At 34.7% G+C, this 27,301-nt stretch overlaps 2 protein-coding genes across 5 annotated transcripts in view; one reads left to right on the top strand and one right to left on the bottom strand.

Moving 5' to 3' along the window:
• Crz (corazonin) overlaps positions 1 to 923 on the bottom strand; it is a 71,450-nt gene extending 70,527 nt beyond the window's left edge. Inside the window, exons 1-2 of the mRNA XM_083094132.1 lie at positions 621 to 923; positions 242 to 284 (exon numbers count right to left, since the gene is read on the bottom strand). The gene's annotated coding sequence lies outside the window, so the exon portion shown is untranslated. The remainder of the gene's footprint in view (positions 1 to 241; positions 285 to 620) is intronic.
• Positions 1 to 27,301, top strand: part of 5-ht7 (5-hydroxytryptamine receptor 7) — a 102,305-nt gene that overhangs the window by 21,621 nt on the left and 53,383 nt on the right. For 2 of the 4 annotated variants that reach the window (XM_083094123.1, XM_083094126.1), the window contains exons 2-4: positions 20,393 to 20,726; positions 23,916 to 24,211; positions 25,607 to 25,850. In XM_083094123.1, coding sequence (XP_082950249.1) covers positions 20,595 to 20,726; positions 23,916 to 24,211; positions 25,607 to 25,850 — 672 coding nt within the window. In that variant the 5' untranslated portion in view covers positions 20,393 to 20,594. Of the gene's footprint in view, positions 1 to 17,780; positions 19,725 to 20,392; positions 20,727 to 23,915; positions 24,212 to 25,606; positions 25,851 to 27,301 lie in introns of all 4 variants that reach the window. The other 2 variants (XM_083094124.1, XM_083094125.1) reach the window with 2 other exon arrangements.

Consider the following 27,301-nt stretch of genomic DNA (forward strand, 5'->3'; position numbering starts at 1 on the left):
ATATCCCGATAAACAATTATCTTGATATCGTCATCTTTCTTTCACAAGATAAAATAACTTTTTTAAAAATATAAAAAACATACCAAGCACAAAAAGTTAGATAAAGAGACTAGCTAAATTTGTATACAACAAATGAAAGTTTAAATAACAAAAATTTTAAATACTTGTATGTACTTGACGTTTTTTATACTTTTTATAAAATTACTTTTTATACTTTTTATAAAATTTTCTCTCAACTCACAAATGATCGATGCGCAAACGGTGGAGTTGACGGCTACGTTGATCTGTAACATACAAATAAAAAACCCAAATTGTAGTAGCGTCAAAAATAATTAATTGTTGTCAATTTTAATTATTGCACGTTTTATATTTTATATTCGATGGGTATAATAAATAAATATTTTATGGACTAGTTTTATAAATGCTAAAAAAATCCTACTTCTTTTTAAATAGAAACTTTTACAGAATTATAGCTTTTATATAAAAAGTTTTTTTTCTCCAATTTTCTTTTTTTTTAATTATTAAAATAAATAAATCAAATTACGCGATTAATCATGTAATTCAAGTTTTGCGGATACGCGAATAATATTCAACTAGTATATAAATAATAAATTACTCACCCCAACATTGCTCCATCGATGCCCGATGTCTCTCCTAGGGTTGATCCTTAGGGTCTCCTTCAAAATCGTTCAAGTCACACGCGCGATACTTTGGTCGACACTCCCGAACTCGAACGTGCAAGTCCTTGCACATTTTCGATATAAAAATTAAGACATAACAAAAGCGGACTTGCGATACTTTACGGTATTCCCCGAATCCCGATTAAAACGCGAAAAACGATATCAATCGGAAACTGTTTGGGTACTTAGCTTCCCCTTCAGGAGAAACCTTCCAGGTACTGAGCCCTCCCACCACGTCAAGGTGTACCCAATGGGAGGGTTTTATCGGCGATAAAAATGTAATATGAATATGCTCCAAAAATGAGAAAAATCGAACGTCTGTTAATTCGTCTCGTCACTATTAAAAAATATCCTCCTAATTATAAAATAAATTATATATAAGTTATATCTATACAATTTATAATATAATATATATATATATATATATATATATATATATAAATAATAAAATTATAACAAGATATATCAATGCCTTATTTGTTTGCATTATATTATAAATTAATTATTAATAAATGATTGATACAATTAATAAACAATCGATGATGCATTATTTGGATCTCTAAATTGATTGTTCCAGTCTTCTATTCATAAATAATAAGCAGAATATAATTGTATAAATATTAATATTATTATTATACACAAGAGCTAATGCTACATTATAGTTATACGCATTTATATGCAGTATTTATAGACAAACTATATTATGTATTATAATTCAAATGACTTTTTAACAATTAGATTACTAAGCAGTTTAAAGTCCCTAAATCTCTATTGGTTACAATATAATTATATCATCTCTATAATATATATTACAATTTAAATAGAGAATGCGTTCTTTGAGCCTTTTATATTTTAATATATTTTTAACATATTTACATTTTAATTTTTTATTATAAAGACAAATATTGCAATATAGACATATCATAATCACTAAACTGATAATAGTAATCCGGATTTTTGGTAAACATCAAAATATATCATTTTAATGATAAGTAATAGTAACACTGATTATAGTTGTAATTGACTGTAACATTGTAATATTGATCCCTTGACAGGGGCATCGTTTCAAACTTCAGAGCTAAAGTGTTCTAACATAAATCGACATGGCGAATATCGTGCAGAGGCTTGCTATACACTTGTTATGTGCGCAATATGCATAATGGTGCATCGAGTAATGGCACGTGGTATGCCATTCCACGGGGATGGGGATTGGGGATAGTTCGATGATGTGCACAGGATGTTGTCATTTAGAACACGAGGGAGACAATCGACAAGGGGGTGAGGTAAAATAGTTGCCAAATATTGCTTCGAGACAAACATACCGAATTAAACATTCAGATAATCTGTCTCTATCGCAATATTAGCGCATACAATACATTTCTTTCTAAATTAAAGTCAAGTTAAAGTTATAAGATTGCATTTAATGTAGAACATTTTTCGTATTAAACGCGAAAGCATTTCTGTATATTGCAGATAATACTTTTTCCAAGTTGAAAATTTCACTTTTTAGGAGACATCTATAAAAATTTATTATCATAGATTTTTCAAATACAAAAATATTAATAAATTTATATAATATAATACTAATTAACTAAAATTAGTAATTAATATAAATTTAATATGATATCAAAATGTGAGCAAAAATTATCAAATATTTTAGAATCTAAATAAAATGAAAATTGATTGGAAAACTATTAATTTCATTGTTATAATATGTACTATAAATACGTGAGAGATAGATAGATAAAGAGAGAGAGAGGGAGGGGGGAGGGAGAGAGAAAGAAAGTCACAGGGAAAATCTATAGGTCATCTGACAGATTTGCAATTTTGGTCAGCTGTTCGTTTATGCATGTATATCTGCATTCAAATTTTCATTCTATCCCGAATTAAGTTCGAGCTTCTTTCATGCGTATTCTTGACAAGTAAATCCCTTTTGTACTTTGAAAGCGTTTTCACGAAAACTTGACGGGGAAACTTCGAAGCACTCTCTATTTCAACTTCGCATCTATGAAGAGCTTTTACACAACGCAATGGGACTTTAGAATTGTCAGATAGGATGAACGACACGACGGTGACGTGAGCAGTTTAAGCGAGATTACGACATTATGCAGATTACTTTACACAAACAACACGCTTGACTGTATTTTAGAGGACAGTAGTTTCACGCAAGTTAACTGCGCGGCTAATCGTGTTATTCTCGACGAAACCGATAGCCTTTAAACGACATCCCGGTGCTATTAGGAGACACCTATATGAGTATAACTGTATATAGTATACGAATAATATACAGATAATAGTGATTGACTTAACTAGAGGTTCGCTCGACTCGAGAGCGACCGCACCATCTGCGCAAGTGATTTTGCGTTTCATCTCGTGCAGGAGTCGCTCTAGACTAATTGACCGCTTTTAACTCATTAGCTCTTGATTTATATACGTGACGACGAAAATGAAATATCTTGTTGCGAAGAAATTTAGGTTTTATTTAATTAGTATTAAAAATAATTGAAGATCGTTTTAACATGCGGGAAATCTCGATGCTTTTAATTTGACAACATTCTGAAAGCTGGAATCTTAAGAATGCAAATATTGCGGGATGTTTTCATTATGATGAAAATGGGCAAAATCCAGCGCAATGTTACAGAGAATGTCAGAAATAATTTTACTAAAATTATGCGACAATTCCGGCAAACGAAAGAACTGAATTTTATGTGCAAAAATTGTATTTAGGTTGTCTGTGTGTATTTTTCTCATTTATAATTATACTTTTATAATTATACTTGTGTGTATTTTTCTCGTTTATAATTATACTTTTTTATATTTTAAGAGATATTTTTAAAAATGTAAAAAGAAATTAAAAATGTATTTTTAAAAAATGTATTATAATGTATTTTAGTATTATATATAAAATTTTAGTATTATATAAAATATTTCCTTTTAATTCTCCCACTTCTCCAAAAATATTTAAATTTTTGTAATAAGAGAATAGTTTATATATGACTCTCAAGCGAATTTTCTTACTTTCAAGCTTTATTCACCTTTTTTCATTTTTTTGCATACATAAAATAAGGACAATATCCGTTTCAATTTAAAACATTAAACTACTAATTTAATTTACAATTATATTATTTTTATATTATTATGCAGAGATGGTGTTATTTTTTAAATTACTTTCCTCTGTATTTGTGTCAATCATAGAAAATTCGTTATGATTATTTTGATGATAGAAAAAGTGAATTATTCACTAAACTAGGAAGAATTTAAAGGAATTGAATAGCTCAATGAAAAAGTCATGTAAAATAATGCAAAGCTCGATATGCATTTAACGCGAGGCGAAAGATCAAAGCACGATTATCCGTAGCATGCAGATCGCTACGCGAAATAACGCCCGACGAGTGCGAGACTCCTTTTACTAAAGGAGATTCTGCCCCCGTGTCAACGGAAGCTAAGCCCCTTAGAAAAAAAAACTTGCCGTTGCAATTAAAATTCCAATTCGATTTTCTTGCGCTCTCTAGTATAGACTTTAATAATCGAATCAATTCCGCTTCAACGATCCCCCGAGAGCAGACTCGTCGGGGACAAATTGAAATTCCGATAAAGAGTTACGTTCTCGCGCTAATACTTTTGCTCGCGCAGAGCCAAAGAGAAAAAAGAGCTAACAAAGAGAAGAAGGAGGAAAATTATACTACTTTCGGAGGCTTAAAAATCATGAAAGAGATTTGTCCTTGGTCGAATCCGTCATGTTTGGTTGACCATCGATTTGTCGATTTTGCATCGCGCAAACAACCAGAATAATATTCCGTGTTAATGAACATTCTCGGTATATCTTTATCAATATGTAATGACACGACTATATATGGTCCCCAACGTTTATTTGCCTTGATGGAAACGTGGCAATTAGCGTGGGCGAGGTACGTGGGCGAATCGTGTGTTTCCACGTCCGCGGCCAAATGAAAATTGAGAACTCCCTAAAATTACACTGGACGAAGCAGGCAGAAACGAAATGAAAATGCAATTCCCTCGCGAATGATGTGACACGACGTACACGTGCGACTTAAACGTCCGACTTCGCTACGCATAATACGTATCAATTGTCGGATCGTGGAGAAGCTGATTGCGTTACCGAAGGCAAATACGCGAACGTAATTACAGCGCACGAAGACGACGACGGCAAGGAGGAAGGCGTACACATATGTATACCACGGGGAAGATATTAGCATCAATTCCGACAGAATGCTACTAATGGGATGGATAGGTACTTCGTACGATGTGATAGAGTGACGGATACGCGATTTTCATCTCGCATTTGTATCTCAGCATATACGAAGCGCCCCGGGCATTAAATCCAATTTGTTTCTACCTTTGTACCCTACTTTTCGCTTTTCATAAGAAGGTTAATTGGAACTATAGGCAAAACGCCATCGACAAAATTCAATCGATGAGAAAATATTTATTGGAATCGCGAAGAAAAATAATTCTGTCGTTTTAATTATACAGAGAAAAAAGAAGAAAAGACGTACCGAAAGTCCCATGGACAGATTGAATAATGAAGGATTCATAAGCATGAAATAGCGCGCTGATGAGAATTCTCTCATTAACGATGCGCTCCCCGCGCGAGAGATCTTCTGCCGAGTTTAAAACAACGTTGATAAAGTTCGAAATGTTACCGGCGAGTTTATCATAGAGCAAAACACGTTTCTCTTTTTTTAATAAAAAAAGACCACGACAATCCTTTGCGCGAAACTTTTAGCAACACCCACCATCCGCCCGCACCGTGGCCTAACATTATTTGATAAGCGTTATTAAATTCTGCTTTCCTTCGAAATGAACAAATATAACATAAATAAAGGTGAAAAAAGGTCAGTCCTGTATCTATTTGTGAAACCAGCGAAATTACTGCTACGTAGTTGGTGAAATATTAAACAAAGAGAATAAATATAGCGAAATTTTTTTTTAAATTTCCGCTTATCATATATCTAATTTTCGTTTAACTAATCTTATCTCACATTTTTATGTTAATAGAGATCTTTACGTCCTTAAAGAGAAGAACAAGTTCCAGATAATATTAGAGCGAAATATAAAAGGGGAAGCACCTTGGCAGAAATTAATTTTTTTAACCATTTGAACATTTTTTTCTCTCTTTTATAATATTTTAAATTTTAAAATATTAGAAGCTTTTTATATTATTACGTTCTATTTTTTAAAATAAAACATTGACAAGACTGGAAAATTCTTAAAATTCTATTACATAGATTTACGCGAATTCTAAGAAACAATTTAATAATAAATAAAAAGAAGAAAAAGTAAAATAAAAAAGGACGCGCTATTTTATGACGAGCTTTTAAAATTTTATCGTTTAATACATAATTCAAACGGTGATTTGCGGTTTGCGATTAAAAAAGCTTAAGTACGTTTTAACCGTAAACGTGTAACTACACTCTTTGTACGCATCTCACGTAAGAGAATCTCCTCGCTGGAACGCGTATCGTCTATGAAAATTATCACGGCGCTCCGTCAGAAGATATGAATAAAACTGGAAACGTGCAGCGTTACACAAACATTGCTGATATACTAGAAGACTGCGTTTAATGCGTTTTATATGACGGATGTTAATCTTAGTGACGCGCACACAGAAGACAGATTTTTCGCTTCCAGAGATACCGACCGTTTTAATCCTCAAAGGATTAAATCTGCAATCACAAGCTCTTCGTTTTCATATATCCTTCTAGCTCTCTCTTGCAATGTTATCGAGATTAAAATAAGAAAAACTGAGAAGAAAAGAAGAAGAAATTGTTTAATTTAATTTAATTATATAAAGATTGTTTTTGATATAAATTTTGATATAAATAAGAAGCTTGTACAAAAATAACGGGCGTAAAATCTCATTTATTATCCACGTTCATTTTCGCGTTTCATTTTCTTCGCGGTATTTTAGTATACGCGATTCCGTTCCTTTTATAGTCCAGAGGACGTCTTTGAAAAGTAGAGGCAATTAAAAGCTCGTATCTATTTTTAATCAACCTCTTGCGACGATGCAGCGCATACAATAGGCGGCAAAGAATTAAATATTCATGTCGGTTGTTGACGTCAACTACATATGCAGGTTGAACGCAATTAAAGGACTCATTTTTAAAAGAAAATATAAATGTGAATATGAATTTACTACGAGATCAACATAAAGATTGTGAAATGTTTATTCCACAATTTAATGTACAGTGCTCTCTCTTCAAATATAAGTTGAAGTACGTATTGTATGCGATAAAACCACATGTATGTATGTCTCTTATAAACGAAATGGACAGAGAACGGAGGCGCCCTTCGTATTGAGAATCGCCCTCGAATCCATTTGGGCAAAAACGTGACTTTTTGAAATAAACGAGCCCTGTGTGCGGCGAGGGCTGGATTTGATGACACAAAGCATTATTGACGCGACCGATCGAAACCGGACGCTGCCGGTCGCTCGCTTTGTGCCCTTAAGCGAGACCGGATACGAAATGCGTGAGCATGCAATATGGAAATGTGCGTTTGTGACCATGCGTTTCCGGACTGCATACCTAGTCGCGCACGTTTCGAGGAAATCTCAAGTGCAAAACTTTTTCAAGTAGAGCTCGTTTGTCGAGGTTGAGATATTACGCTCGGATTGTTCCGCGTGATTGGCAACTCGCGTTACAATGCCACTATAAGTTCTTCTACTTGAGAGAAGAAAGCTAAACGTGAAAAGTTACGTGTATACACACATGTTACAGAATAAAAGTAATTGATGTTTTTATAAAATTGCCGATGAATCCGAAAGATAGAGCGCACATTGCTGTAGAACTATATCCAAGGATTTAATAGAATGGTCGAATCAATAATTTTTACTGTGTAACGTAAAGTTTACACTATTTCAACATGTGTGGAAAATCTCGATACTCTTTTACGACTTGCAATATTGTGAAAACTAGTATCTCAAAAATGCCGACTACTATTGTAAACTGTTTTTATGATGACAATGTGTGAAAAATGAACAAAATTGAATGTAATTTTTTGGAGAATGCCAAAAATGATTTCACAAAAGAACGAAAAGGGTGTGACAAATATAAAACAATTTTACAAACATTTTATTTGGGTCGCTTTGTATTTATTTATATAATAGCGCGTTTATTTTAAGAGTTATGTTTTTAAAAAAATATTTTATTATTTCAGGCGTTACGAAATATGTAAAATTTTTCTGTGAGTGAAACAAGTATCCAAATCCTCCTTAATTTACTTTTATAAATATTAAGTAAATTTATATTTTGTTTAATCCTCCATTCTCTCTCTCTCTCTCTCTCTTGAATATATAAAATAAAGATCAAAATATATATCTCTATCTGTATTTCAATTTGCAAAGCATCGAAATTTAACTAGAAAAATTCTAGAATTATTACCTTCATATTAGCGCGTTTCTAAATTACATTATTACATGGGGTATTTTACGATGTACATTACTCAACTAATGCGGTTAAATGGGATTATCACTGTTGCTAGCGTTTACAATGTGTAGCATCGTGTAAAGAATATCCTTCGAATATTCTCTCGTTTCCTCTTTCATAAAATTGCGTATCTCTTTATGAAACATGTAATATATAGAAACGCAGGTGTTGCTTGTTATCTTCTCTGAAAGTTTTTTAACTGAAGCTTAGCGCTCTCACTCGCGCTGGGCTCTTGAATCTAATTACACACGGAAGATCCGGGTCACGTCTCTCATTGAAAGAAGATTTTACCGTTGCAGTTCCTACGTTATGTAATTTTATTCGATAAACCGAGAGCGACGATTCTCGACAAAAGTTCATTCGCGATTGTTTCGATAAATGTACAACTTTCTTGCTGCTTTCCGCCTTTCCATCCTTTTTGCTTAAAAAAAAAAGAATAAAAAAGCGGCAGAATCGTTGTAAGCAAAGTTCCTATTTACGGAAACTAAGGGAATGCAAAGTTCCCATTTACATGTTTCACTTACATGTTTCACTTTGAGCCAATGAAGGACACAGAATTTGCGGTCGTCGTGATCTCGTTTCGCGCGCGAACGTCGAAACGCTTTATAACGGTATATCAGAGGACATATCAATCCTGTTTTGATGCATTAACGCGACGACGTATGCTGTTGCACTACGTACCCACCGTAAAGGATGATACGCATGCAATTGGGTAACCGTTACGTACGCCAATCGCGTATGCGTGATGGAAATATGGAATAAGCTTCCCGGATAACAGACGATTATGTACTGCTGCACTAAGGATATCATGAAACAACGTTTCATAGCATACCAGCTTAGCTTTGACATTGTAATTCAATTTGCATGATGAAATTTCATGTAATTAACAGAAAATACAAACATAAAATACAACATAAAATACATTAATAATAATGAAATATGAGGAAATAAAAGGAAATTTTGTATTATATAATGAACGAAAAGAAAATTTTTCATTTAAATTTTTCGAGATATTAAGGACAATTAAATATCAAATTTGAATGAAAATTTAATTTAATGAGAGATGTGAAGCATACTTAATGTTTCTGGTATTTATATGCAGCGAAGAATATATTTCAAATGCAAATTATTGGAAATAATTAATTTAAATATAATTTGTGTTTCATTTAAATAAAATATTTGAAAATTTTATGAGAAAATAATGGATATAAATATATTGAAGATATTTAAAGCACAAAAATATTTAATATTTAATTACAATAATAATTTGAAAGAATCATTAGAAAATCTTATTTGAAATAATATTTAAAAATTTCAAACTTATTTCAAATGTTATATAAAAAAATAATTAAAAAATTATGACAACATAATATATATATGTACACAAATACGCATTTATTTCAGTAATGATCGTTATTTAACTACGTGTGATTTACATCGTGAAAATATATATCTCTCTCTCTCATCTTCTTCAAATATTTAACTGCTCATATAATGAGAGGAATAATTATTTCGATTGATTATCTGTTGTCTCTAATGGAAAAAATATATGTTTGAAATATTCATTTCTGATACGTAAAATTAACTAATAAGTGTATTTTAATTATTATAAGTGTTTAAGTTATTTAATAAATTCTTAATTATTATTTAACAAATTTTTAAATATTCCTAATTTAATTGGAAAAATATTCTTTACGTATATACATGCATACATTCATTTATTCATACGCACACATATGCAGATAAAAGATAAGGATATAAAAATTTGAAATGTAAATAATATAATATTGATATATTTTATTTCAAATTTCGACTTCTATTTTTTTCCTTCCCCATCTATATGATAAAGATATATAAATTGCATATCTTCTGAATACATATCAAGCGACTTCTAAAGATACAAAAATATCTCGCGGGCAGATTCAGAAATAATAGTAGCTTATATATAACAATATCATGAGAGAGATACAGCGGTCGTCGCTCTTGTCATTTTGAGGATAATATAGTTATGAGAATTAGCTGTGTCATAAGATCGCGGTATCATAAAATACTAGAAAAGAACTCAGCGGAAAGAGCTCCGTAAAGAATAATAAGCGTCATAACTCGCGACAATAGCTTACTCGGTACACCTTGCCGGCTAGAGACGTCCGTATTACATTTAGAGCGAGATGAAAGCCGACGGTAGGCGAGTCTAAAACTGTAAGAGAGAGCTTGGCAAGAAAAGTGCCGCACGGTGATCCCACTTGATGGAAGAGATTCGAGAAAATAGTCCGCCTAGGCATACGTGATCTCGTTTGGGAGATACATAGTGCCGAGAACGCGGTGAGAAGATCGACCCTCGGATGACGTCGAGACGTATAGAATATTCGAAAAATGGAACGAGCGAGATCCTAAAGAAGATTACTTTCGTCGAACCGTCGTGTCGAATATATACCTACCTACCTACCTACCAATCTACGTTTCAAGAATCTATACTTGTAGAGGATTACTTCACCCGAGGAGGATCGATTGCGACGCGGCGACTCGCGTTTTAGCGAAAACCTTTTGCAATTTCGAGGTGAATGAAGGGCCGGGGGGGAGAGGGGATTATCAAAGCTCGTAACACGCTCGTAGCGCAAATAGTTCCGGCGAAAGGCCATTTCGCAAAACGCATCGTTCACAGCGTATGCGAGTGTCGCTTAATCCAATTTTATAACATGCGCTAAAAGCAAATAAAAAGAAACTTTTTCTATATATTGTTCGCGTGTACACACGCACGTGCAGCAATACTCCGATCGGTCCCGCATGTTCTCTATGCGCGATTGAATTTAACACCTGCCACCTGGCACCAACAGGCTTCGTTGCAATACAAAACGCACCAGCGCGAGTGAAGGTCGAAAATTTCGTCACCACGTGCGAAAGGCAATCCAGAATCATCCTGCCCGATTCGAGTTGCAATTTCGAGACTCTTGGACGTGGGATAGTGTCATCGCTAGTGGAGTTTGAGTGCGATATTTGTTACTTTCCGCGCGAATCACCCCTCGAAATCACTCATCAAAAACACGAAACTGAAATAGACAAATGTATAAAAATAAAAATTTACCTATATATTAATAAAACATATCTATTATATATAAGATATTAATATAAAAATAGTTCAAGATTAATCTTGTAAAACCTGCAAGGTTTTTTATGTTGTTTAATAATTTATAATTATTATAAAAATGTATTAACATTTAATTATTACTCGCAAGAGTAAATAATTCCATAATTATAATAAATTTGTCAAATATATGTATTTAGTCAAACGACGTACAATAAAGCTGTTGTCAACATCCCATTCGGCCCAGCCGTTTGACTGATGGCGCAATAAAACGAATAATTTGAACAATATAAATGAATCTGTTGCGCGTCGAGGCGAGAGATACGAGGGAGGACAAGCCATCGAATGTCCATCTCGCGCTCATAGAGCTGCCCTATGGAGCAATAAAACCAAAATCCAATTTACGGATACAATTGCAAATTTCTGCGATAAAATACCGGCAATCTGGTCACGAAGTAGGTTTCTCTCACAGTTATCACAGTATCGCTTCGCGATACACGCGATAAGCCTTTAATATAAGTATTTAATATAACGCATGAAAAATCGAATTTTCAACAAGTAATTCACGTTGGAGCAAATTTCAGATATAAATAGAATATAATTTATATATATTAGAATTTCTTAACAAATTTATTTAATTATCAGAAAATATATATAAATAAATTTTTCGACAAGCAATATTCGCAGTGCAACAGTGCTTATAAATGTTATACAGTTGCAACAAAATTAATTGTAATTTAAAATGCGGAACTTGGTTCGTGTGTAAGCGATCTACTCGCGGCAGTCGCGGCCCCGATGCCACTCGTAAAATTCAAGTTTTAGAGACTTGTTCTACTTTGTTATTATTAACACAAAGCAGAAGGGTGAGCCGTAAACGTTCGCAAAGTGCGAAGTTTCAACAGCGCTTTCGCCGCGGGCGCCAAATCCTTGCTTAGCACTTGTCGCGTAAGTGTAGCGCTTATGTGTGGCAAGTGGACGAGGACGTCTACATCGTCGGCCTGAAACTTTTGTCTATGTAGAGAAAACATTCTCGCCTAACAACGAGACGAGCAACATTATCACGAGGGAAACTTTCGGCTTCTTCTTAATTCTGGATTTATTTGGTTCCTCAAGTAACTCGTACAATTATATTTAGCGAAAAGTTTTATTAAAAGATTCCATTTCTTATTGTGTATAATTAATATTTAAATTTAATTTAATTTAATTTAAACTTTACTTCAATTATATTCAGCGAAAAGTTTTCTTTGTTATACTCAATTTTTATTTTTTATTATCCACTTACCTAAGATTTTTATTATCCACTTACCTAAGATTTTTATTATCCACTTACCTACTCATAAATACATATTAAGAACAAGATATCTCCTCGCGCTCACCGTTTGACGAGTCAAAGCATTGTTTTTAATAGCAAGACGGTTGTTTATCAAAGTAAAATATTCTGCCAAGAGATTAACATTGTTATTGTATTTAATCACTCTCTTTCGCGTATAAAAACACTATACTCAATTTTTCCTGTCGAGAATCCTGATGCATATCCAACGGTAAATATAAGCGTACATCTGTCGTATTTGCGCGCAAACAAACAGATGCATCGATCAAGTTCCTTTGTTAAAAGTATTTACGAAAAGAAAGACCGATCTACTGTCGGATTTCTCGCGATTTTACGAAAATACACCTTTGCAAGGATCGTTTTCCGCATATTTAAGCTTAGGTTATTAATATGAGTTATTTTATTAAGACGGACAGAAGAGAAAAGCAGGGACTAAAACAAGCTTAACTATATTAGATTGCACCAGGATTGCGGAGATTTGGTAACATTTATATTTCGTGACGCATCTTCAATTTATGGCGAAACCTAAAATAAATGATTTCAATTTCAGGAAAGTTATTGAAACTTCAGAAATACATTTCTTTCTCTCTCTCTTTCTCTTGTGTCTGTTGCAATTGAATGCTGCGATCAAATAAATGGCATTTCCGTGATTTATTAAAAAGAATTATTCAGTAATGGAGAGAAGGCGTGCGTCTAAAGTAACATTTTTCTTCATGTTTCAAGTTTGTTGATACGCATATTACTATCGCAATGTTACGGAAGAACGAATTCAGCGTTACGGGAAAATATTTACCTGAATTAAGTGCGCAATGGTAGTTCATTTAACGCTTCATCAAACTTTGTGGAAATCGATGGTGCGGAGAATCAATGCTCTTTTTAAAAAAAAGTTTATAAATCCATCTATAATAAAATTCGATGGAGAGAAGATAATGCATGCAAATGACCTATAGAATGTACGAATTAATATGCATTGTATGAAAATCTAAGAAAAACGAATATAATTTGACGTATTATTTTACGTTACATCTATATGATTTTATCTATTTTGAGGTAACCACGAATTTTCATCGATCCTATATATCATATAATGATAATGTTACGGTCAACAAAATGCAAACGAATGGTACGAAAGCTCAATCTCGCGTGACCGCGATAAAAATTCAACGAAGAATTATATATTCGTCATATCGGAATTTTGATCGCGCGCGTAGGAGTAACCGATTTAATGGAAAATTGCACGAAATAATAAATATACACACACGAGTGTCTTTTTTACGGTGCAATTTCTCAAGATCCATATACTTCGATCGCAGCTTATTTCATTCTCCGGCTTTCTATATCTCTCGTTGAGTTTTATTATCTCTCGACAAAGCCGCCGCAAAAGATTGCTTTATCCAATTTCGCTTTAACACCCTTTTTCTTTTTCCCACTTTTGCTTATTCTTTTTCACTTTTTTCTTCCTCTTTCTTTCTCTTTCTCTCTAATCCTTTCCCTACTATCCTAATCTTTGTAGTAAAGAAGCACAACACAATCGTCTGTGTAGGGCATGTTAGAAAAGGATTAGCCGGAATTTGCATTTCCTCGTCAAAGTACGATATTAACCTCAGTCTCGGAGCACTCTGTATCCACCCAATTGTTAAGCCCACCCTCTTTTGAGATTTTCCTTGTAATCTGCCTGCGACGAAGGTTTCTCTCTTCCCTTCCGTCAAGGTTCACCATTTCCATCATTTTTGTCTCTTATTTTCAAGCCCGAAAATCGTTAAGCAGATCTGCCATTAATCATTCCTTTGTACCAGCAAGGAATCGTTAGTGAGATCGAGAAGTAAAACGCGATATTTCAATTACAATGTTAGTAATCTCCCGCGGCCAGACGACTCTGCAAATAGCGTACCGGCCTTACGTAAATATCGGCAGAGTGTCGACAAACACGAAGAGCGCGAGCGGTTCAACGTTCAAAAACCGCCACGAAGCCGTGACTGACGTATGTGTAACTCGAAATCGGAGACTGGAAAATCCTCTAGAGCGAATTCGCCGATAAAAATGCGACGAATATAAGCGCGAGAGAGACGGGAAAGCCGGAATTCCGCCGGATCGGAGAATGATTTTTAAATAATTTCACACACTCGCGAAAATTTCGGGAAAAATCTCGCTCTCCGATTAAGAGGGAGATATTGAGAATGGCTCCGATCGGGCGAAATTTTACGAATCGAGCGCGGGAGAACGCGTGGTAATTAAATTGCCCGTAATACCGTAGCTGTATCCCCTCCCCCTCCCCCCCCTCAGTCAATCCGTCAATTTCTCTACCGATGCTATCGCATTTTTTGCGCACAGAAGGTATAGCGATGCGCGTCATTCCGAACGATTGATCACAATTGACGAATGGCCGATGCGTGCCGATATCTTCCACACCCGCTATTCTCTTCGGCATCGTTCACGTGTATAATTTTCCGAGAGCGATTCTCGTCGCATTTACTTTACGATGTTTTTCCGTAAATTCGTTGGTTCTTGCCACGACGCGATTACGCAAAAAACAAACAATATTCTACATCACGTGAAATATAGGTTTTATTTGAAAACAAGCAAAAAGAGCTACACATATATCTTCTATCATTTATAATATTGATTTATTTCCTATCTTAATTATTTTATTTTTTGTTTTTAATATTCCTAGTTTATATCTTATTTAAATATATATAAATATTTTGTTTTTATTTATAATTTTCTATTGATTCATGACATGTTGCTCGATTGAAAAGAAAGTTTAGAATATCTTAATGAAAGAATTTTTCGAGGTATCGAGGTCAATCGTTTTTATAATTATTTTCAACGAATTACTTTTATCAGAAAAGTGTACATAACATAAAGTATAAATGCTGCAAGCATGAAGATAAAATAAGAAATATATTTTGCAGGAGTATCATTGAAAAAATTTAAAATTACCAAGTGTAGATGTTAGTTAACGATTTTTTGATGAGGGAATTTCGCAGGAAACTCCAACATTTTTATAATTCAACAGTATGCGAAAGCTAGTATCTCGAAAACTTTGATAACTAACTAGATAATAATGTTGTGGGAAATATTTTATATACAATAGGGATACACAAAAATTGCAAAACGAATACAAAAATTTAAATAGCTTTATTTATTTATATATAATTGCGTTTTCATTTTATTTCAGAAAATTCAAGAAAATTATATTGTTTTAAAAATATATACATGTATAAATATATTTCAATATTATGTATATATAAAATATATCTGAATTTCCGTCACGAATATAGAGAGATCTCCCATAATATATAATATAATAACGGCAATTTTTATTTTTTCAACAATATCAAGTCACAAATTTATTCTTTTTAAATGTTAATATTTTATGATTTACTTTATGTTGTGTATTTAAAATAAATTATTAAAGTAATATTATCTTATAAAATATTAAAATGCAATTAGAATATTAATCTGTTAATGAAAAAGAATTAATGTATTTTATTTTTTAACATATTAAAATACTCTTAAATTTCATATATATATATTTGTTACAATTAAGAACACGTATATGGAAAATCATATAAATAACAAAAAACAATAAATTTAATTACCGGAAATGCATGCATGGAGACATTAATCTGTGTTATCACATAGACACGACGAACAATAACGACCAGACAGCGAGCGCTTTCACGAGTCGACGGCTTTTTGCTTTTGCTGCGTTTAATTGAGAGCATGATAAAGCTAAACGAGAATTGATAGCAGGAGTAGACGGGATAACATTACAAATCGATCGATTAATTGTGCGATCTGCCACATACAAATTTTGCATCGGTAACAAACGCACCGTTTTGTTTTCATTCGATTTAATTAGTAATTCGCCACAATTTTCACTCGAGAGACTCAGATATTTTTTTTAACTAATGTCTCGGACTTTCCAATATTATCACAAGACATTCGCTTAAAATAAAAAAAGACGACATTCCATAAAAAATGACGATTAAATTTATGATCGTATATTTACGTCTGTATTATATTCCTGCATTCTGTATTTATCGATTTTTCAATCTGCCCAGAATTTTGTTCTCTCCAATTCCTGTTAAACAAAATCATCCTCGCGAAATGCACCACAATAGATGCACCCTTCGTGTGCGTCCAATTGCAAAAAATAATGGCCGAGGCATTCGGTATCGATACAATTTATCATACGGTCGACACGCTTTTCACTTTCGGAGCGAAACGGCGATAGACGATTACATAGGGAAGTTCGTCGACGATTACGAGAGAGTGCATTCTGCGCGGCAGTGGCAAAGTGAAATGCACGAACAATTTATACCGAAACATTGAGACAAGCGCGGAACAGTTCAGAAAACACACAGCGTAGAAAAACGGGCAAACGCATGGGCGACGATTACTCATGGTAGACGCGAACGATGGAAACTCTACGCGGCAAAAGCACGTCAAATAAATTAAAACTGTGTGTTACGGGGATATTCAGAGAATATCGAGTCGACGAGAAATATATATCCGGAATTTTTCATATAATTTTCATTTATACTAGACAGCCAGTGTAATTCCATGCCACCGTTACTGCTGCTACTATTTCTGAATGGGGCGATTCGCAAAGTGACGAGAAAAAGTTTGCGTGAAATTGAATTCACTTTAATTTCCTCCTCCTCTTTTCTTACACAAGTCGCCAGGTGAGCGCGTTCCGATTTGTTTCTTTAGCAAGCGAATTAAACAGAGATTCGAGTTTGATAAGCAGATAGAGGAGATTATTCCGCGAGTGAGTTATTTTATTTATTTACTTGCTTATCTATTCTCTTATTTATTTGACGTTTATTCCAAATATTATTATACTTATCGCTGTTATTTTATCAAATTGTCAGTTTGAATATTTTATTTATGAAATTTTATTTTGCTGATATTTTTGTTGATATTTTTAAATAATGCTATAAAAGTGCGCTACCGTAGCTTTATATCTTTATCCCAAATATTCCAGATATTCTATGTACACAATGCGAGCGGTTATCGCGATTTAGCTTCAACGGGATGAACGGTTACTTTCGGCTATTGTTTCCTTTAATCCGGCTAGTGATATAATTCCACTCCGTATTCTGCATTCATTCGTACGCCATTACATTTCTAAATCGGATACAAGCCGGAAGAATATTCTACGAATCTTGATGAATTCGTATGAATTCAAGTTATTACTGTTACAATGTTCATTCTCTATTCGATTTCAGGTGGAATAAAAGCGCGGCTCTTCAATCCTCAAGAGATTGAAATAGCCAATGGATCGACTATCGGTTCGAATTTCATTTTCACCTCTGCAAAATTATGTGACGCGATCTCTCGTTCGACCTCATTACTTCGGATATAAGAAAGAGATCATCGGCACTTTTCCGATAAACGAACGACAATGGTTTTCCTCAAGCGTCGAAAGAAAGGATTTAAGGATATTCGGAAAATTACTTTAAGGATATTTCTCGAAGGCTCGGACGGATATGATTTTTGAGAGAATATTTAAAAAAAAAATTTCAGATAGAATATCTTCCAAGAGCGTGTCTATTCCGTGTCGATTCCCTTAGAAAAGAACTTTACCGCATTCATTGCGAATCCAATCAAACATTTTAGTCAGTCAGACACAAGTTCGTGATGTAATGCTCCGCTAATTACAAAACTTTACCGTTATCCACGTGCAGTTCATCTTAGGTCTATTGTCGCTCTAAGGTCAACTATAAAGTCATCCGACTAATTACCGCTGCTAACTAACTTCCGTCCTAACTATTCTCAATTATTATCGGACCGTGTGTTATGCAACGGAGCCGCAACATTACTTTGAGATAAAGGAGCGTCATAAAGGACGCTGTGGAGTTTAATAAGTTGTAACCCGATTTCTTTTTACGAAACATATACACGATATGCGTTTAAATCTCGTATTCCAAGATGCGATCTAATTTGCCTGAGCAATTTAAGGAATTATGTTTTCATAGATCTCGGCGTGTTATATATAACTGGAGCACGTGACTGCTTAGCACGTCAACGTAATAGGAGTTTCTTCTACTTCATAAAGTGCCGCCTAATGCACGCTTTGCGTGCGCTTTGATTTGATATCTCAAAATATTTTTCACCATGCAATCTCCGAAGCGATTAACCGCGCTCTATATTTTCCCTCATCCTTTTAGCATCAAGCATTATAATTGTAATTTACAATTCGCGCTCGATTCTATCTTGATTATCTAATTTTACCTTTATCGGTCTAGATAAAACATTTCATTGTCGGAATTCAATAATTCGATACGATTCGCGTGCTTGGTCTCTTGAAAAATGGAGTGAAATCTCGTTGCTTGCGAGTATCTTGTAGATGCCTGACATAAAAATATTGCTCTCTTCTCTGAAGATGTACATGTATACGTCGCGCGTTTGAGAGTCGTAAATTTCGCGCGTAAAATATTAACAATCAAAACCGAGTCGTTAACCGTCAGTTAAGATCCTGAAGTTTAACGTAAAACGATAGCGACACTTTGCAGTGTAATAATTCTAGTAATAATAATCTCGCGCTGTAACTAGCGCCAGAATTCAATAAAGCAGTCGACGAGATAATTAGCTCGTCGGCGAAGAGATCATTAATGACCACCGCGAATCTCCCGTAATTATTTCGTCGACGACAACGCGTACAAAATTCCACGCCCCAGCCGGAATCCAGTGTCTGGTTTCTCCGAGAACTTTCGAAACACTCCCTCACCATTAAATAGTCGATTCCAATCAATACTTGCGGACGACGAGACACTCGCCCGCGACACTCTCGTTTCCCATCGGGAAGCACCGTCGTTACGATAATGCGTGAGTTCTCTCTCTCATCTCGGCGCGGCGAGACGAAGAGAAGCTGCGGAATTTCATTGTAAAACCGTTTTAAGTCAGCAATTTACGCCGCCGACGTCGCCGTCGCTGTAAGATTACAGCAGGGACTTGCACTATAGCTTCCTATTCCGTAGAGTACGATAATGGCGTCCTGCGCGAATACGGTTGCACGCTTTTGAATTTTCCCCGTTCACACCATTACCCTCCACCGAGGTCCTTCCGAGGATTCCTGAATCGGCAGCCATGGTCCACCGAAAGGACGGCGAAAAGTAAAGTCAGGAAAATTCACAGGACGCCGTTATCCGCCATCAGCCTTATTTCCCAACGTAAGGGAAATCTGTTATTTTTTATGCTGTATCGTCTCTTTTTAACAGAGTTGTTACGAATTCGAAAAAACCCGTAAATAGCACATAATTTGTAATTTCTATCTTGGCCAAGAATTGAAATAGAAAATTTATATAGTTACCCCATTTATTTTGTGTTATCTTATATAAATACGATAACAAGAACAGATGAGCGTAAAAGTTTTCATTTTATGAAAATAAATGATCGAGAGTTTTTAACAATTTTCTTAGTACAGTTTAAAAAAATAGTTTTAATCATTAAATTAAATTTAAAAAAATTGAGAACCGAGAATAAACTAAAATGATTACAAACTAGGTTTTCACGAAATTTTTCATATGCAATTTTTCGTCGCATTTTAAACAATTTATAATTCTACGCAATTCCACTTTCTGAAAGTTAAAAATATCGTTTAAAATAAAATAGCGGATATTGTTATATAAACTGAAATAAAAAGCAAAGAGAAAAATACGACGTGAGGATAAAAATACAAAGAATAAATTTTCTTGCCAACGGATTACAATCATCTTCACGCCAAGGGTTTCTCGGAATTCCCGAGTTTATACACGTAGCAACTCTGTCCATGTCGCATCGCCTGCTCCGTCTGTCTCGGATAGGCTCGTCAGTCACGGGATGGAACGTGATTTTGCAGAGGGTGAAAGGGTCGGTCGGGACCTTAAGCGGGATAAGGGAGAACCGCTGCTGAGTCCGTATCGGAATCGAGGCAAGGATTCTCATGCACGCCGCGAACTTGCCCGGCATCCCGTGGTCGAGAGGAGAGAAGGAGCATGACGTAGTCGTCGGCGAGGGGGGCTCTTGGGATGCTCCGGACTACTTCCGGCTAGGGCCGTCGTATGGAGGGGCAGGACGTAATCACCACGGACGGCAACCTGTTTCCAAACTTCACGACTCACAACACCACGCGAGGCGACGGATCCTTTTTTCGGGTCTTCCCCGGCAAAAACTCACCCTACACCACCACTCAGGTAAGCGACGCGTGGCGAAGCCACCATTAGCTACCGGACGAATTAGCTTTCTTTCGTGAGGGGGAATAAGTGCTCTCGGCGCCTGGCGAGCGACCGAGTGTCGCGATATTTATTACACTTTAGAATAAAAATCCTTTCTCTCAACGACCAGAAGAAAATGTATAGGAACGAGAGAACTGAAAGAACGACGCGTTACTGGTTAGAGTTGGCATCCATTCATTTTTCAAGAGAGACTCTAGAGGGAATACGATAAACTTTTTCGAATTATTTCGCATGACCTTTTTGAAGTATATTATGTAATTATTTAAAATGTCGATACTTTTTCGTAAGAGATAACTATTTTTTAAATTCTTTAAAATGGTTCCTACTTCGTTCTAACCGTTTATCTCGACAAACATGTAACTTTTGTGACAGTTTACTTTAGTTAGTGTTAGCTTGCAGAGAAAGCTCTTTTAAATTTAAGTAAATATTTATAGGAAAACAGTTCTCTCGCGTCTAGGATCAATTCGCGATTGAAAATGTTACATGGTAACAAGGGATGGTAAACAAAAATACACTTTCAACAATAAATACGAAATGTTCAAAATATTTTTTGTTTTAATCACGTTACGTGTCCGAAAATAAAAATTATCACCTTGATAAATTTGGACTTATATTCAATATTTCATTTTTCCTATATTCATGTTGCTCTGCGGATTAATCGACAATCTACGGAAAAATAACCGGAAAACATGCAAAAAGCTACGTCCCAATAAATAGTCGGAACGTTTTTACGATATATAAATGTTTTCGAATGAATATTGCAAAAATGTTTGAATAACACATAGTGCATATTATTAATTTTTTTCCATTTTTGAACATATTCTTCTCATAATTCGATGATTAATTAACGAGAAATGTACTTCATGATGCATGAGATTGGTGCGACATAATTATTAACCCTCCTCTTTCCCTCACTATCACAATATTAATTTCATAAATTTAATAAATTTATTATAATGCGATCTATTAATAAAAATATTCCGATATATTCATTAATATATATTCCGCATGTATAGCTTATTTGCATTAATTTTCATGCATGACAGTATAATTCATTATGTCAACTGCAGTCGTTGCGCAAATCCGGAGAAACGATGCATGTTGCATTGACGTGTTACACAAAGTTATTGCCGTATTTTCGTTGCCTCGTCGTCTCCCACCAACTCTTGATTATTAGGAGATTGCGCGAACAACAAACGATTAAGCTTACTTGAGGCTTACCGACATTATTACCCGACTTTTGCCATTTACGAAATACGACACTTGTGTACCTTTGTATATCTTTGAACACCTTTGTATATTCCGCAAATGTTACAGATTGCGTTTGACTAAAGGGGGTTGAAACGTTGGGGAATATCTAATTCGACATTAGGAACATTAATACATCGTTGGGGAATATCTAATTCGACATTAGGAACATTAATACATCGCGCATTAAACATTATATTTGCATCATTTTTCCACTATATGTGTATCCATCTTATTTTTCACTGAGAAAAAAATCTGGTTGCATTAATTAGAAATCTAATAGATTCAATCAGTATGTTTGTTGGAAAATGGACGAATCAAAATTCCTTTAGGAATTACCAGATGAGTATGATTAATTTCTTCCTGTTAAATTTATCAAATTTTCTGGATATAATATTAAATTTACAAAAAAATGACATCACTGTGTCCATGTTTAGTTAATATAACAAGAAGTTTTAAACGTTCTAGTTATAAGAAATCGAGTTTTATCGTGATAACTAGAAATTCTGTTTGGTTTAATCAAAATGCCTTCTATCAGATCTGTCTTGTTGATACAATCAAACGATTTTTCTCAGTGTTGCACGTAATATTTATCCATACATGGTATGACTGTATTTAATATGCTGTAAAACTACAACGCAACATTTCCTGCATGTTCCCGAAATGGTATTAATACCGGCGTCGAAAAGCCCAGATTAAACTGCATATATAGCATAATAAAGCATGCGTTGCATTGTAGTATCCAACGGAATGCAAATTCAAATTGTTGATGCAAATTCTGAAGGTAATAAAGCCATAGTTGGAAAGTTCAAACATTTTGTATGGAATATTGTTTCGATTCCCCCGTAATGCGAATTAATAGAATACATATACGACGGAAAGCAAAAGCGAGAATTCTCGCGCGACGAGTTAACAAGATACACACACGCACACATACATGTACATATATAGATCACGCGGCCCATTAATTTTATTTGGGAATACATCACTTTCTATTAATGCGATATATTTAACACGTGGAATTGGCTGGGCGCCAAAACACTGCGGAATTTATCGGCTGTATCTGTGAAATTGATTACCTCTTATTCCTTCCTCCTCCCATTTATAGATGAATGAGTTTCTGCTTCTCAGTTTTAGCTATTTGACAAGCGATATATGCGTTCGATTTCAAAGTAAAAACTTTACTCATATTTAATATTTCAGTTATTGCTTTTACCCCTTCTCCCAACATTCGTTGAAACAAACATTAATTTTATTATATTTTACAAAATATTTTGAGATAAGGAAATATAATGCTTAATATCAGTCTCATAACGAATCGTAAGATCATCCTTTTTATATATTATTATAAAAATCAGTTTATTTATTCGTATTATCCTTGTAAATAAATATATGTAAGACATATATCATTTATTTTTTTTATTTATGCGATAAAAATGGGAGACCAAAAGAATTATTAAAACGTAATAAGAAAGAGCAAAATGAATACAATTATAATTAACTGAATTTAAAATTCGCGAACACGGAAGAAAATTTTAATATTAACAATATTAACATATTTAGTGTGTCAATAATTTTGTCTACGAGAGAAATAAGTTTGATCGTTTGATTTTGATGCAATTTTATAGAGATAATATCTTTTATTTCATGATGTGTGATAAAAAATAAGATATTAATTTTAAAAATGTTTCAGTTTAATTTTGTAATATAATTGGAAATTTTGTATAATATACGGGATCCATTTTGTTTATAACGAAACGAAACTTCACAGAGATATGCGAAATGAAATTTCATCAACATACAAAGAGGATTTCGCGAGTTTGCGTCACTATGCGGTTTGCTTAGCCTTACATGGCACGACATGTAGCGATTCTCCAGAAATGCGTTTGTTGTGTTAAGGCAATCGCCCTCGCTCTGGTACTCGGCAGCATCATCGTCGGGACGGTGATAGGCAATATTCTCGTGTGCGTGGCGGTGTTCCTCGTTAGGAAGCTACGGAAGCCGTGCAACTATCTCCTGGTCAGTTTGGCGGTGAGCGATCTCTGCGTGGCGCTTCTAGTGATGCCGATGGCGTTGCTATACCAGATATCGGGCAACTGGTCCTTCGGTTCGCTCACGTGCGATCTCTGGGTCAGCTTCGACGTGCTCAGCTGCACCGCCAGCATCCTCAATCTCTGCATGATATCCGTGGACCGGTGAGTAACAAGTTTATCTTGCATCGATCCCGACAGCTCGTCCCTCTCTCTTTCTCTCTCTCTCTCTCTCTCTCTCTCTCTCCCCCTCCCTCCCTCTCTTTCTCTATTTCTCGATATCTAGGTATTCGACGAGTTACGGCTCAAGTATCAGATTCTCACGAAAATCGAAATCGCCTCGTTCATTAACGCTCTCTCGCCGGATACACCCTCCGACATCGCGGAATGTAAGATAATGTAATACAACACGCACGATCACGGGCGAGCAAATCGATGTGCTCGTTCGTCGGTAAGGGTTAGTTGCTGTCGACAGCTCCGGTTAATTAACCATGATTAGCCATCCCCGCGTTGGTTATAATATTGATGGTACAAGACTATGCGGTTAAACGCGATCAACGCTGAGCGACGTTGACGCTCGCAGACTGTCCCGTGTTCGTCGTGCATTATTAACATTTTTAAGCGTGAATATCGCGTGGAATTTATTTTCCATTTTATAGAACCACATTTCTACAAAATTAACGTAAGCGCGCTTCTTTGATATTCCTCGATCATAAGATATTTTTTTCTTTTTCCAGATAATTTTTGTAGGAAAATCGTAAACCACATTTTATTCAGGTTGGATTTTTATTCAGTTGGAATTTGTCGAAATAATTGTACCGTTACTTGAACTTTAGAAGATATTCGAGGATTAAATAATGAGCGTTTTTGCACGTTAGCAAAATGATGATTAATCAGGGAAACCAATCAGGTGATCCATTCGACCCTTTGCCCGATTTCATGCCTACTTCATCCTGTCCTACTTGCTCCTGCAGCGGAAATGTCGTCGAATATGCGGGTTTCAGCCGGGCCCATTGTACATTACCCTACTTGCACAAATATACAACTGACAATCTTCCTCTCTCCCTCTCTTTCCCTTTGTATTCCTTCGCTATCATATTTTATTGCAGACTCGTTTTATCCGCGACGCGACGTGAAATAGTTGTACAATACAAGAGAGCGAAACGATAACCGTTTTCCCGTTCTGTCGGATTTAGATTGCGCCATTGTTTTCCGCGAATACTACCGCGAGATGCTTCCCAATCTCGTTTCCGCCGTTTCAACTCGCTAGTTTGGTTAATTGCCGCGAGAAACGCAAGAACCTTCCCTTACGGAGGCTTACGCGTTACCGTCGACAGAGTTGTTGTTTATATACACACTCGTGAAATACACACGAAGACGAACGAAGGGAGCGAAAACAATTGGGTTTCGTCGTCGACGATCTCTTTATTTCCCCCATCAAGCATCTTACGCGACAGATCTTGTCGAGTTTACTTCCCCATTTAGTTAGCTAGTGTATAAACGAGCGTCCCCCAATGTCTCTTTACCTCGGCACTTTCGCTTTTCCTATGTATGTCCAAGATTCTGGGCCATCACCAAGCCGTTGCAATACGGGGTTAAGAGGACACCGCGACGGATGATCATCTACGTCAGCCTTGTTTGGTTAGGAGCGGCTTGTATCAGTCTGCCACCCCTGCTGATAATGGGAAACGAGCACACGTATTCCGACAACGGGCCCTCGCACTGCTCGGTCTGCCAGAATTTTTTCTACCAAATCTACGCGACCCTCGGCAGCTTCTACATACCGCTGTTCGTCATGATTTGGGTTAGTATGCGCTTATTTAGCTAATTTAGCTTATTTCATTTTTATTAAAAAAAAGAGATTTTACTATTTACACATTAATTTTATCGTAAAACCTCGGATAGCTTAACCTTGAAAAATTAATTAAATATTAACTTTTTTATTATTATTAATAATCTTAACACTCACATCTTTATTTAATTTTTCCTTACATATCTAGATAAATGCGCTTATTTAGCTAATTTAGCTCATTTCATTTTTATTATTAAAAAAAAAAAAGATTTTACACATTAATTTTATCGTAAAATCTCGGATAGCTTAACCTTGAAAAATTAATTAAATATTAACTTTTTTATTATTAATAATCTTAACACTCACATCTTTATTTAATTTTTCCTTACATATCTAGATAAATGCGCTTATTTAGCTAATTTAGCTCATTTCATTTTTATTATTAAAAAAAAAAAGATTTTACACATTAATTTTATCGTAAAACCTCGGATAGCTTAACCTTGAAAAATTAATTAAATATTAACTTTTTTACTATTATTAATAATCTTAACACTCACATCTTTATTTAATTTTTCCTTACATATCTAGATATAAACAGATAAAAATTAATAAGTTGTTATAAAGTTTCTATTAAACATAATATTTATATATTTTATTAAAATATGAATTATGATTATGAATTATGAGCCTACATCAGTCTGTAATATTTGTTTTATCATCGTTGAAATAATAGAAAACTATAACTGTAACTGTAATGTTTTATGTTATCAAATATTTGAGGGCAATAACAAGTTAAAACAATGTTAAACGAGCTTTCTACCTGCGAAATGGCATTGAAACAAAGCGCAGTGTATAATATATCTTTCTCTGTAAATGTTTAAAATCTGTTTTCTGATTCTCCCACGAGAGAATACCCGATATGCATTGCGTTGCAACGCCACTACCATCTCCCCGAGTTAAGGCAGAGTTAAAGAGTTAATACGATTAATCATCGTATCCCAAACTTTACATTGCAAGCTACGTACGCGAAGAGTTAACATTCTCTCGGCGGGGATATAATTTTACAATCGAATCTATCGTAACGAGATGAAGCGTTTGCAAACTAAAAATTGCATTAAAGACAGAGATGCAATATTATCGTTGTGAAAAAAATTTTCAGATATTTCTATTTGTAATTATAATTTTTTATAAAAATAGTTTAAATTAAATGTTATTTAAAATTTATGCAAGTAATCTAAAATATATCTCCATATATTTTTTACTATAATATTCTAAATTATTTAAAGCGTATTTCAATTTGCTCGTGATAATTCATATATTTTTCTCTCTCAAAATGCAATTCTTGTCATTTTATACAAGAGCAGATAACAGGATTTACGCGTCCGAGAAGGCACGCTTTCATTCAAAAGCTAATGAACAAAAGCGCAAGTGTGGTTAAAAATGAGCGAGATTGTCGTTGACTT

The sequence above is a fragment of the Camponotus vicinus genome, unplaced genomic scaffold (genome assembly GCF_025532165.1).
Source record: "Camponotus vicinus isolate PSW18456_S1 unplaced genomic scaffold, iyCamVici1.0 SCAF_3, whole genome shotgun sequence".
Lineage (NCBI taxonomy): Eukaryota > Metazoa > Arthropoda > Insecta > Hymenoptera > Formicidae > Camponotus > Camponotus vicinus.